This window comes from Prorops nasuta, unplaced genomic scaffold, assembly GCF_024137725.1.
Source record: "Prorops nasuta isolate Cenicafe-Biocafe unplaced genomic scaffold, Cenicafe_Pnas_1.2 PNAS00007, whole genome shotgun sequence".
NCBI lineage: Eukaryota > Metazoa > Arthropoda > Insecta > Hymenoptera > Bethylidae > Prorops > Prorops nasuta.
This window is the reverse complement of record NW_027116804.1, coordinates 2,397,451-2,410,289: the sequence shown is the minus strand read 5'-3', so window position 1 is coordinate 2,410,289 and position 12,839 is coordinate 2,397,451. Positions and strand designations below refer to the sequence as shown.

The window sequence follows — 12,839 nt, the reverse complement described above, 5'->3', positions numbered from 1 at the left end:
TTGTAAAGCATAGCTGTTTGTTGCAATGATTTTTATTATTCAATGTGAGACAAATCGCATTTTGTTTAGGTAAATGTCTTATTTATCCGCCACATCCTTCCATATCTTATGTAACATTTATTTGCCTTGTTAGTTCTTTCTTTTAGTTTTCAAAATATACCAATAATTTTTTGCTATTTTTATATACACTCAGATATAGCTATTCTATTGACTAATTAATCTTATAAATGTCAAGATGATTGGTAAACCATTGTTCTATTAAAGTTGAAGAATGGACACTTGAATTATTTTACTTATAATGTTTGGCATCTCTTCCATAGGATATCTTCTCTTTAAATTTGAGAGGATGTTGTTCTCCAATACATTTAAGGATACTGCTGAATTTATCTTACTTTTAGCTTCAAATAATTCACATTTGGATATTCTTCCTCAATATATAATACATATTTTGTTAGTCCTATTTGTTTGTGAAATTTATCTGTTCTAAAACCTTAATTAATCCAGTTACTAGATATATAATATATCATTTTCAAAGAATTGATATCTTTCTATCAATCTTAACAATATCATAATAGATGTAATGAAATATGTATTCTATATTCAAAATAGATATCCATGCGTGTAGTTGGAAAACTATTTAAAGCTGAAAACAAGATGAACTCAGCAGTATACATATACCTTTTAAAGAACTTTATCTTCACAAATATTATCAGAACATATCTCGCAGAAAAGTTGCCAAATTTTAATAGCATCATTCAAATGTCCATTTTACAAATTAAACAAGATAATGGTTTAACAATCATTTCAACAATTACAAAAATAATTGCAGATCAGCAGTATTGTTAGATCTGTATGTATGTATAAATGATTAGAAAATTAATGTTATATGATATAGACTGGAAGAAAATAGTGCAACGGAGCCAAATAAATGTCGCATAAGATATGGAAGGATGTGGCGGATAAATAAGACATTTACCTAAACAAAATGCGATTTGTCTCACATTGAATAATAAAAATCATTGCAACAAACAGCTATGCTTTACAAATATAAAACAGTTGTAATTTTGTATGTAATTTAACGAATATATGACTACTACAAGAATAGGTAATTACCATGTGTGTTTAGAATTTTGAGAAAGGGATGAAATAAAAATATGTTAATTAAACTAGCTTTAATTTAAAATAATAGCAATTAAAACATTGTCATACAAGATTATTCAATTTACAATAAGAGTTTGTTGTATATGCACTAATCGCTTACACATTCACTATTATAACATTAAGTCACAATTATTGAAATGACTGGGCCGTACAGAAATGCTTAATGTATTAATACTTTTTCATTTATTGGTCTGTAATTACTTTTTTCCTTAATTGAAAGTCATCATAACCGGATTTCAACTGTAACAAAAAAAAAAAATAACCACAAAATATTTTCTTAAAAATTCACAATAATTTTCATTTTTTTAATTAATTTATACTCATCTGATATATTTTGTCTTCTCTGTTATTGATTAAAATCCTTCCTTCTTTTCCACAATCGTTTTCCGAAAATATTATTTTTGTTGATGATATAAAATTGAGGGTTAATCGCGCCATTTGACAGCTACGGACAAACTCCCTAGAAATCCCCTCGCCCGTCTGATTCTAACTTCCCCTCGCCAAGACTCAAGATTAATGGCCAAAACGTAGTATGTATCCCGCAAGGACAGAAACTGTAGCGTAGGATCCCGCAGTGAACAGAAACTATAGCGTAGGATCCCGCAGGGAACAGAAACTGTAGCGTAGTATCCTAAGGATACTACGCTATAGGAAAATTATACTACGGTAGTATAATTATACTACACTTGGCAACGCTGGTCCCGAGGCAATCCCTACCGGTAGGCGGCGCTGGTGTTGGCAAACGCGTCTCAGGTCCCCGTCCATCTAACCCCTAATGCCATCTATCGGAAGAGACCACGAAGCACGAGCGTTAAGCTTAGAATAGGGTAAAACAGATATGCATTGTTGCCAGAAAGCGGACTAAAGAGAGAGGGAAGATATTTTCTCGGACCTCTCTGTCTTTCTCGCTGTTTGCGTCTAGCAGAAGAGTCAATGCCAAATCTTTCCGTTTCGCTTTGCCGAAAATCTACCAATATTTGATGTCATTTACATTTGCAGCCCAATGCCTTTATACATGATTTTTTCAGCATATTTATTTATGAGCATTGACTTATTTAAATCAATAATAAATTAAGGAAATGCGTATTTGATATATAATAATTATTTTAACTATAATTTCATCGTTATATTTCGCTTATTTCCGAAAAATCTGCATTTCTTTAGTTTATTATTGATTATTGTAAATCAATGGCCATTAAAAAAAATTTAATCTTAATAAAAAAAAGAAAAGTACTGATCAGGAATCGAACCCGGACCCACGAATCGCCACGCGATTACCTTACCGCCTAGACCACGAGGCTTCTTCAGTGCACCGTAAACAGATAGTCTTCTTAGGGTGAGTCCGACTAAAACCTAAAAGGTAAGTTTTTACCATGTAGGATTGCCACCTTAAGCATAAATTTGAAAACTTCAAAACCGACAGTTGGCATTAGATCACGTGGGTGAGATTTAACAAGTTTGTTCCTTCCGTTTCTCAAGTTTTTGTGGTTCAATCAGTTTCGTAGCGGCTTTTAAATCAGCGGTAACCTAGGGGCGTTCATCAAAATAAAATATATTTATAATTAATATTTTAATACCGTAAGTATGGGTTTTATGATTATATCATAAATTTGTTTTACTCTTTACCATATATATCTAATTTAATTAACTAAAACAATTAAATTACAGAATGGATGCAAGTATTCTAGCATATATATTGAATGATGACAGTGACGATGAATTTGATAATATTCATCAATTGCCACATCGAAGACCTAGAATAATAAGAAAGAGGATTAATTGGTACTACATATATGATAACATCGATTTTCAACGCAGGTTCCGGCTATTGAAGCATCATGTCCTGATGGTTTTGGAAAGAATAGAACGAAAAATCAGTTATCGCACAAAAAAGTAAATTAAGTGAAACGTTTGATTAAATATATTGATAAAACTTTGTTTCTTCGATTAAATAAATTTTATCGTTACTACAGATTATATCTTATTTATGGAAGTTGTCAGACGTTTTTATATTTTCAGTAATGAACCAATTCCACCATTAATACAAATCTTAGTTACATTGCGATTTGTGGCCACTGGTTCGTTTTTTATATATGTAGCTGATTTTTGTGGAATTAGTAAGCAGAGTGCCCAAAGCATTGTTCATAAAGTATTAATAGTAATTGCAGAGGAAAGTAAAGATTTTATAAAATTTCCATGTGAAACAAATGATTTATTAAGAATGCAATTAGAAAACTTTAACCTCTCTGGATTTATACGAGTAATAGGAGCGATAGATTGTTTTCATGTTAGAATTCGTTCTTATGGTGAGAGAAATACCTGTTTATATATTTTTCTTTATATTATAAATGGAATAAGTCTATTATATGCTTAATCGATACTTTATTTATTTTATTGAAGGTGGAGAAGATGCAGAGATTTACAGAAATAGGAAGGGTTTCTTCTCTATCAACGTACAAGCAATTGTGAATAGTAGGCTTGAATTATTAGATCTTGTTGCTCGTTGGCCAGGATCTACGCATGATGTCACAATATTTGATAATTCCAGAATAAAATCCCGGTTTGAAAGTGGAGAATTTGAAAACGGCCTATTATTGGGTGATTCTGGATATGCTTGTATGCTTTACCTACTAACACCATTGCAGAATGTAAACACGCCATCTGAAATATTATACAACGACTCACAGATAAGAACGCGTACAATGGTTGAGAGATGTTTTGGAATACTGGGTAAAATGTTTCCAATACTAACTACTGGGTCTCGTTTCTGGACTCCAACAAGAACTATGACATTAATAACTGCTTGTGGGGTTCTTTATAATATTTCAAGATTATCTACCACAAGAGACGTTATAAGTAATGAAAGGTATAACAGTATCATTAATGACTTAGATCAAAACCTACACAGAAACGAACGAGAGTATTTGATTGAAAATTATTTTTAAAAGTAAGTATAAATTCGTGTTAGTTCTCTATAGTACTCGAAATGATATGGAATCTGAGAATGCTCAACTAACATGAATCTCCTATGCTTCGCTGTTAGAAAGAAAACATTTAATAGTTGATTTTTGTCTCATTATTTAAATATTATAACATAAGCACAAAGATATACAATTAATCTTATTTCGTTTGTAGGCTTTTATGAAAGATCACTGGCTACTTTTTGGAGATTTTAGATTGCCTTCATATATACATGAAGAAAGATATATTAAAAAGAAGTATACAAAGGCAAAGCTCATGCTGATTAAATATATAACGATCCAGGGTACTTTACAAATGAAAAGTAAATTAGATGAATACACTATATTCTTAATTATTTAAGAGCAGATAATAAAAATACTAATATAACAGGAACCAAGTTTTTTATTGCTTTGATTCTTTAAATTTTTCTATGCATTTAGTATTTAAAATAGAAAAAAGTTAATATGATATATATGAATGAAAAGAATGAATATGATTATGACAGCATTTTACTTAGATTAATCAATTATATTAATAAATTTTAAACCTAATTAAATCTTATTATGAACTTTTATATAATTTGAAAAAAGTGGTTCTGTATAAAATTAAGAAATAAAAGCAAAATATACGTTTGAAGTATTGCATAGATATTCATGCTTAAATAAAAATATTCATGTTGTATATAAAAACAAGAAACAAGAATAAAAATATAACTTTAGTTATAACAAACACTAAGTCTCACTATACCAATTAAGAATTAAATTATTTTATATTGAAATCAGAAGATGAATCGGAATTGAATTTCGTGTCTTCATCACTATTGTTATTGTTAACATCACTAACTTCTTTTAATTTATATTGGAGCAATTTTATTTTTAGTTTTTCTTTCTCCAACTGTTTTTGTAATATGTTCATTTCTATCTTATATTTACACGTCAATTGGTCTTTCATTAACTCCGTCAGCTCATATTTGCTTTTTGCCAAAACCTCTTGCATATCCCCTATGTCTCTTTTATAAAGGCCAATTGAATTATTTTTTGACGAAGATGCTGTAGGTTGTTTCACATCATAAAGTGGATGGCTAATAGATTTCTTCAATTTTTTGGGGTTCCACTTCTCCCATTTATCAATCTTATTTTCTTTGGTTAAATACTACAAAAGCAATCAAATATATATTTTATCAAAACAACTCACCTACTTAAATATTCTACATTTTTTATTTTATGAGCATATAATATTTTACCTCAAATATAGGTGTATTACTATCATCATTCTCTTTTTCTTCTTCATTCAATAGTTCATCAATAACATTCACCATCGTAGCATTTTGTATTTCATCATCATCTTCTTCTTCATTGAATATTTCGGGTGTCATATTTGCTTCATTAACATTTGAAATTGCATCACTATCGACCTGGTTATATAGGCCGTCAACTGTCTTATATATTATTTCGTGAACCTTCTCATATAGAATATTTGGCTTTCTGATGTATTGGCCACCACCTACAAAAACTTTGTATAAAAAAATTGAATTACAAAAATGCAATTTTTTAATTGTTATAATTACCAGTTTTATACGTTTCTTGCTTGTGTTTGGCAAAATATTTTCTTGTGTTACTTTTTTTACTAATCCACCAGATTCTCAAATATTCACCCTTGAAACTGTGATTAAATTTTTGATTAAATTTTCTACTTATTTCATTTCATGCTTTTCTTTTATCTTCCATACCATAAACATCAGTTTTCTTGCTTTCCACTATATGTGCAAATTCTTTAATTATTTCAATTAACCCTAATTGTTCATCAAGAAGGTTCAGTTTCCTTTTTTTCTCCATGATACGAAACTTATACAATAAAAATAAAATTATATTAACAACTAAAAGTACAAATAATATAATTATTTCCAGAAAACACGCACCATTTAGATATGATAAATTTACTTCCAAAAAGGGTTTTGGAAATAAATCCGATTAGAAGCAGTTTTAATGCTTTTGATAGTCGTAATTTGCTTTTTTAATGTTAGAATTAACAAATATAATCAAATTCATCATCACAATCATTATTATTTAAAATATATGATAGAAAGCCTGCACCTATTCTGCACAATAACACTGCTTACGGCATTCAGATTAGACATATAATGAACACATAATATAAAAAAAATTGTGATATAACAATAAAATCCTTACTTACGGTATTAAAATATTATTTATAAATATATTTTATTTTGATGAACGCCCCTAGGTTACCGCTGATTTAAAAGCCGCTACGAAACTGATTGAACCACAAAAACTTGAGAAACGGAAGGAACAAACTTGTTAAATCTCACCCACGTGATCTAATGCCAACTGTCGGTTTTGAAGTTTTCAAATTTATGCTTAAGGTGGCAATCCTACATGGTAAAAACTTACCTTATAGGTTTTAGTCGGACTCACCCTTAAGGGCTTGAAATCTTCTTTTAAACCATATAAATAAGCGAGCAACCGACAGCTTTATTCATTATTATTCTGTCATAATGGTACACAAATTAAGGAATAATTATATTTTGAATAGTTTTCAAAAGCTTTTCCAATAGCCAAGAACGAAGATAAATAATCAACGCTCGCAGTTTCCGTTCTTGGTTATTGGAAAAGCTTTTGAAAACTATTCATTATATAATTATTCTTTAATTTGTGTACCATTATGATAGAATAATAATGAATAAAGCTGTCGGTTGCTCGTTTATTTATATGGTTCAATAGAAGATTTCAAGCCCTTAAGAAGACTATCTGTTTACGGTGCACTGAAGAAGCCTCGTGGTCTAGGCGGTAAGGTAATCGCGTGGCGATACGTGGGTCCGGGTTCGATTCCTGATCGGTACTTTTCTTTTTTTTTTAAGATTAAATTTTTTTTAAAGGCCATTGACTTACAATAATCAATAATAAACTAAAGAAATGCAGATTTTACGGAAATAAGCGAAATATAACGATGAAATTACAGTTAAAATAATTATTATATATCAAATACGCATTTCCTTAATTTATTATTGATTTAAATAAGTCAATGCTCATAAATAAATATGCTGAAAAAATCATGTATAAAGGCATTGGGCTGCAAATGTAAATGATATCGAATATTGGTAGATTTTCGGCAAAGCGAAACGGAAAGATTTTGCCTCGACTCTTCTGTTAGACGCTAACAGCGAGAAAGACAGAGAGGTCCGAGAAAATATCTCCGCTCTCTCTTTAGTCCGCTTTCTGGCAACAATGCATATCTGTTTTACCCTATTCTAAACTTAACGCTCGTGCTTCGTGGTCTCTTACGATAGATGGCGTTAGGGGTTAGATGGACCTGTGACTCTCGTTTGCCAACACCAGCGCCGCCTACCGGTAGGGATTGCCTCAGGACCTCGCATGAGCAATCTCCCGTTTCATCTCTGGTGAAACTAGCCGAACCACACACGATTCAATTTCCCACTGTGTACGAAGTGTAATCGTTGAGAAGAGAGGGAATTTCAAATACAAGGTCGTATATTTGAAGCAATTTGAAGTTTGAACACTTGACTACACTTGAGTCACTTGTCCGTTTTCGAAAGGGCATGAAACATGAGGGTTATACATTAGATATGAGTAAATTAATAATCTGAAAAATGAGCATTTTGGTGGTTATATCTTTTGGAGCAAAGAAAAATGAACGGTAGTTGGTAACAGGTATAAGGTGACGTTTGACTTGTATGTATGTATGTATGTACAATGACCGGCAGAAATGGCGTCCCTTGATGCGTTTAGGAACCGCATTTTAGGATCCTTCACTGTATACTCTATTCTGCTAGGCGGAGATAGGGGAATGGAACGCGATAACTATAGTAGTTAGTTTATCTCGCTCTAAATGCGTGAGTGCGAGAGAGAGAGAGAGCTTTATACGGCATAGCAGGGCAAGCCAGGCGTCCCGAGGCTTATTTCTATCTGTGCCATTGCCTATGGCTATCTCTCTCGCTCGGTAAGAATCATTCGTCCGTCCTTGTTTAGGTCAGTTCTACGCCAATGGATACTCTCTAAAGAAGATTTTCTCAGGCGACACCATTCAAGACTGCGATTACAGCGGGGATTTTAAAATACTGTGCACCTGTCACTGTCAAACGTCAGTATGAAAGATTATTGTCGCTTACAGCGTTTGGTGCAATTAATATTATAAGTCTGGATTATTATGTGATATTCTGTAATGCACATATATATATACATATGTTAATTTACTTTTAATTTTTTAAACCAATAAGTTATTGGCATTATAGAAGAAACTCATTTAAATATAAGAATATACTGGTTTCCACTTATGTAACTTTTCTTGTAAATATAACATAATTTTAATTAATAAAATTCACTCGTTTATTAATCAGACTAAGAAGAGTTATTTCTTTTAAATTTTAACATGTATAGAATAATATCCTAAACGCGCACACTTAACTAATTATTATTAGAGAAATATTTTTATAATCGTTACACATTGATAATAATATATCTCAATATCCTTCAGTTTAAAATATCATTTACATTGAAGAAATCTTGATCAATGGTCATGAAGAGTTCGTGGCTCAGTGGCTAGGTCGCTTGCCTCGAAGATTAGTTAGAGCGCTTTTGTCGGTGGTTCGAATCCCGCGGGAGATATTTTTTTTTTTCGTTTTAAAAGCATTACTATCTTTTCTTTTTGTTAATTATTTGGAAGCATTGCTACTACTTCCAAACATATTTTGAAAAGTTTATTTTGCCTTGAAAAGGGCAATTAGTCAGACACGGCTAGAGCTTCCTAATTTTTGTCAAAATTGTATGTCCTACGTAACGTCAGTTCGTCTAGTAGTCAGTCCAATATCCGCGCCGGTCAATAACTTGATTGAGTCGATTTGGAATCGATTCAATTAAGTTTTCAAGAAACTGTGGTTCATGCCGTAGGCCTTCCCACACAGCTCTTGCATTCTCAAGCACTGCTGCTTTCGTCCTCCACCCTGGGCGCGACCCATTTTTTGGTCATTCTCGCCCAAACGTTTTCTATAATATTTAAATCCGGACTCTTGGCCGGCCACTGGACCAGTTGGATTTCCGGATGATCCCCTAACCAATCACGAGTGGCGTGTGAAGTGTGAACTGCAGAATTATCCTGCACTACACGGATTATTGGCATATCTTCGGCAGAATACACAGCACGAACACTTGGAAGAAGCACCTTCTCAAGGATCGTAATGTAGTCTGCAGAAGACATCTTAGGAGGAACCTCAACCAATTCACCTATCGTGCCTCCTGACACCCACCCCCAAACGCCACACGTGATTCGTCCAGAGCGATCACTCTGAACGACGTATTTGGGGTTCATCCGAGAATCGCTGGGCCTCCAGACGTGAAGAAAACGTTGGTCAACGGATGATACAAAACCCTTTTCATCGGTCCAGATCACCGTTTCCCACGTTTCACGACTGGTCGCTAAATTTTCTAATGCAAACGTGACTCTTTGTTTTCGGTGCTGAGGATTAAGAGTAATCTTGCGGGCTGGACGATAGCAATTAATGCCGGCCGCGTTAAGTCGCCGCCTACCCGATCGTTCCGATAAAGGAAATCCCGTCTCAACAATTCCGTCAACTACGTTCCCGAAGGGGTCTCGCGAAATGTAGTCCACTAGGAGTTGGTCCTCTACCGGTTGTGAACCAGCAGGTCTATGATTATTTGCACGGTGATCACGCAATGCGTTACCACTGCCGCGCTGAAAAGCGGTAATCCACCGGCGAACGGTTTTCACCCAAACACCTGTAAGCGCTGCAATTTCTAAATTAGATTTTCCAGCCTCCCAAAGGCCTACAATTCGCCCCCTCAACCAGACTTCGATATTCGGTGCCATTATACGCGAAAACTAATAGCGATGCGCGAGCTCTAACCACCTAGACTGCAATGAAACAGTTTATCAAAAAGAAACAAGCTATTCAGTGGTTTGTTTACATGCACTTCCGATCAAAACAAATGCCGAAGAAGCGAGCTCCTGCTCATATGGATTAGATTACAAAAAAAGCATAAATATAACATTGTATATTTTAAGGTTTGCAAAAATATTTTTGGAGGCAGTAGCAATGCTTCCAAATAATTAACAAAAAGAAAAGATAATAATGCTTTTAAAACGAAAGAAAAATATCTCCCGCGGGACTCGAACCACCGACAAAAGCGCTTTAACTAATCTTCGAGGCAAGCGACCTAGCCATTGAGCCACGAACTCTTCATGACCATTGATCAAGATTTTGTAACGAAGTTCCCCGTTACGTATACGAGATACCGAATAAAGAACATAAAAGCTACCGAACAGTGGATATTATTAATCCCTACGTTACCGACTCGTGAGATAGGCTCACGAGTGGATTATAGCTAACGTCAAGGATAGACCCCGTTGACAGGCAGAGGCCCGGATGAAAAGACCGGCGCTCCAGTAAACGATGTCCAGGTTATCCTGAGAAGTAAGGCAGGGCCATGCCGAACAACCCAGGCAACCTGAGATAAGGAGAAGCGGCCTCGGGGAGTCCTAAAGGAATGACAGTGTCTATAAGTCCCCACGAGGAGGGGAAATAGAACATCGAGTCTGGCTTGAACGCTGGTTACGCGCGTCAAGCAGGCTGCGCGAATGTCGTGCGCAGACTGCCATAGCAGGCAGTCGGAACGCGACCACGGGACTGTGCTGATGTAACCGTGCGTGCTGGTGAGCGCGTGACGCGGCACTCAGACAGCCATGGGTCGGTTCGCGTACGTGAGGCGTGTGCTATAGGCCAGCCTGCACGTACGTCACGACTGGATACCGGCCAATGCATAGGCTGCGTTCGGGATTATACTGGCAGTACTGACAGTAATACGTCATTAAGTACACTGCGAATATCGTTCGGATACTAGTAAGTTTACTTATTTTAAAATTTGCTTAAAGTAAATTTTATAAATCCGAACGCTTTCTTGCAGTACAGCCAGTATTATACGTAAAGTGGTCAAACGTGACGTATACCTATTAAAAATATTAAAAATGGATGGAAATTCTGCTATTTTAAAAATGGTCATAATGAGTTCGTTCGAACAGTTACTGAGCTCAAGTGATAATGATTCAAGTTCAGACGAAGAAGAATTATTTAATGTGCCACAATTTATAGTGAATGGCATTTGTAGCATTCCACGAAATAGTATACAAAAGTATGTAACAACCACTGTTCATTTGTATACAGATCTTGAATTTAAGAGACATTTTAGGTAAAACAAATGAGCTATTACACTAAATATATTTGCCTTTTATATATATATATATATATATATTATAAATCTTTTTTATATTAATTTGCAGATTGGAGTGTGTAACATTTAAATTCTTATTAGAACTATTAGAGCCTTATCTACAGAGGCAGTCAAAGACTTCAGGGAGGCATCCGATATCTCCAGAGTCTCAACTATTAATTGCTCTTTGGATGTTTGTTACGCCAAACTCTTATAGGTACTGTGTTATTTTTAGGTGAACAATGTCGTTATAACATTAATTAAAAGAATATTTAAATTTTAAAATATTCTTTTATATTTATAGGTGTATTAGCGATCGCTTTAATATAAGCAAATCAACAGCTTGGACCTGCGTTCAGAAAGTTGTAAAAGCTCTATATGCACATAGACATACGTTTATACAATGGCCTTCCACGCAAGATGCCAGAAGAATTTACACTAACATTGAGGCCAATCATGGATTCCCAAAGTGTATAGGTGCCATAGACGGTACTCATATAAGAATTGCAGCACCAAAAGAAAATGCAAATGCCTACATTAACAGAAAAGGATATTGTTCAATACAATTACAAGTATTAATATCATTTTTTGTTCATAATTTCAATGTTAAAGTTCATTATATTTATGTATATATTATCTTTTAGGTTACATGTGACAATGATTTAAATTTCACACACTGTTATTGTGGGCAAGCTGGTTCAGTGCATGACATGAGAGTATTTCGCCTTTCCAAATTTGAAAACATGTTAAATAGCACAAATTTTCCTGACGACTCTCACATATTGGGTGATTCTGCTTATGGTTTACACAAATATTTAATAGTACCACTTAGGGACAATGGCCGCTTAACAGAAGCTGAAATTAATTTTAATAAATGTCACTCATCAGCTAGAATGATGGTTGAGCGGTCACTAGGATTACTGAAAGGAAGATTTCGCAGCATCTTGGATAAATTACCCATGACAAGAACTGAATTAATCCCAAAATATGTAATTGCATGTTGCATTCTACACAATATCTGTATTATTAAAAAGGATCTTATAAACATTCCCATAATAGTGGATCCCCCTACCTGTGAAGAACAATTACCAAATGCTCATACTCTTTCGCAACAAAAGAAAGATGCAATAACTAAGCGTAACAATATAATGCATTTTATTAACCGAAGAAACTAAATATTTTATTACATTGTGTTCTACTAATTTTAAGTATAGTGTGTTATCTTTATTATAAAAAAATAAAATATACTTTAAAAAGAAATATGGTTTAAAATCATTAAAATTATAAACAAATCTTATTATGTAGTTCACAGCACATTGCCATTATCACAAAACTGTTTCTTAGATATATTTTATAAAGTCAAAATAATTTCATTATTGTTTTTGTAGCAGTTGCAATAATAAATCTTCTACTTTTTTAAGATGTTCTATTTTTGCTTCGTGGCGAATATTTGCATCA

At 33.7% G+C, this 12,839-nt stretch overlaps 2 protein-coding genes across 2 annotated transcripts; both read left to right on the top strand.

Moving 5' to 3' along the window:
• The first annotated feature begins 2,830 nt into the window (after positions 1–2,830).
• On the top strand, positions 2,831–4,306 carry LOC136774844 (putative nuclease HARBI1). The gene is made up of 4 exons (XM_066729327.1): positions 2,831–3,054; positions 3,181–3,467; positions 3,562–4,027; positions 4,297–4,306. The coding sequence occupies exons 1-4, from the start codon at positions 2,831–2,833 to the stop codon at positions 4,304–4,306; spliced, it is 987 nt and encodes a 328-aa protein (XP_066585424.1).
• A 6,833-nt stretch (positions 4,307–11,139) lies between these two features.
• Positions 11,140–12,556, top strand: LOC136774843 (putative nuclease HARBI1). Its single transcript, XM_066729326.1, has 4 exons — positions 11,140–11,360; positions 11,452–11,598; positions 11,686–11,953; positions 12,026–12,556. The coding sequence occupies exons 1-4, from the start codon at positions 11,140–11,142 to the stop codon at positions 12,554–12,556; spliced, it is 1,167 nt and encodes a 388-aa protein (XP_066585423.1).
• The last annotated feature ends 283 nt before the right edge of the window (positions 12,557–12,839 follow it).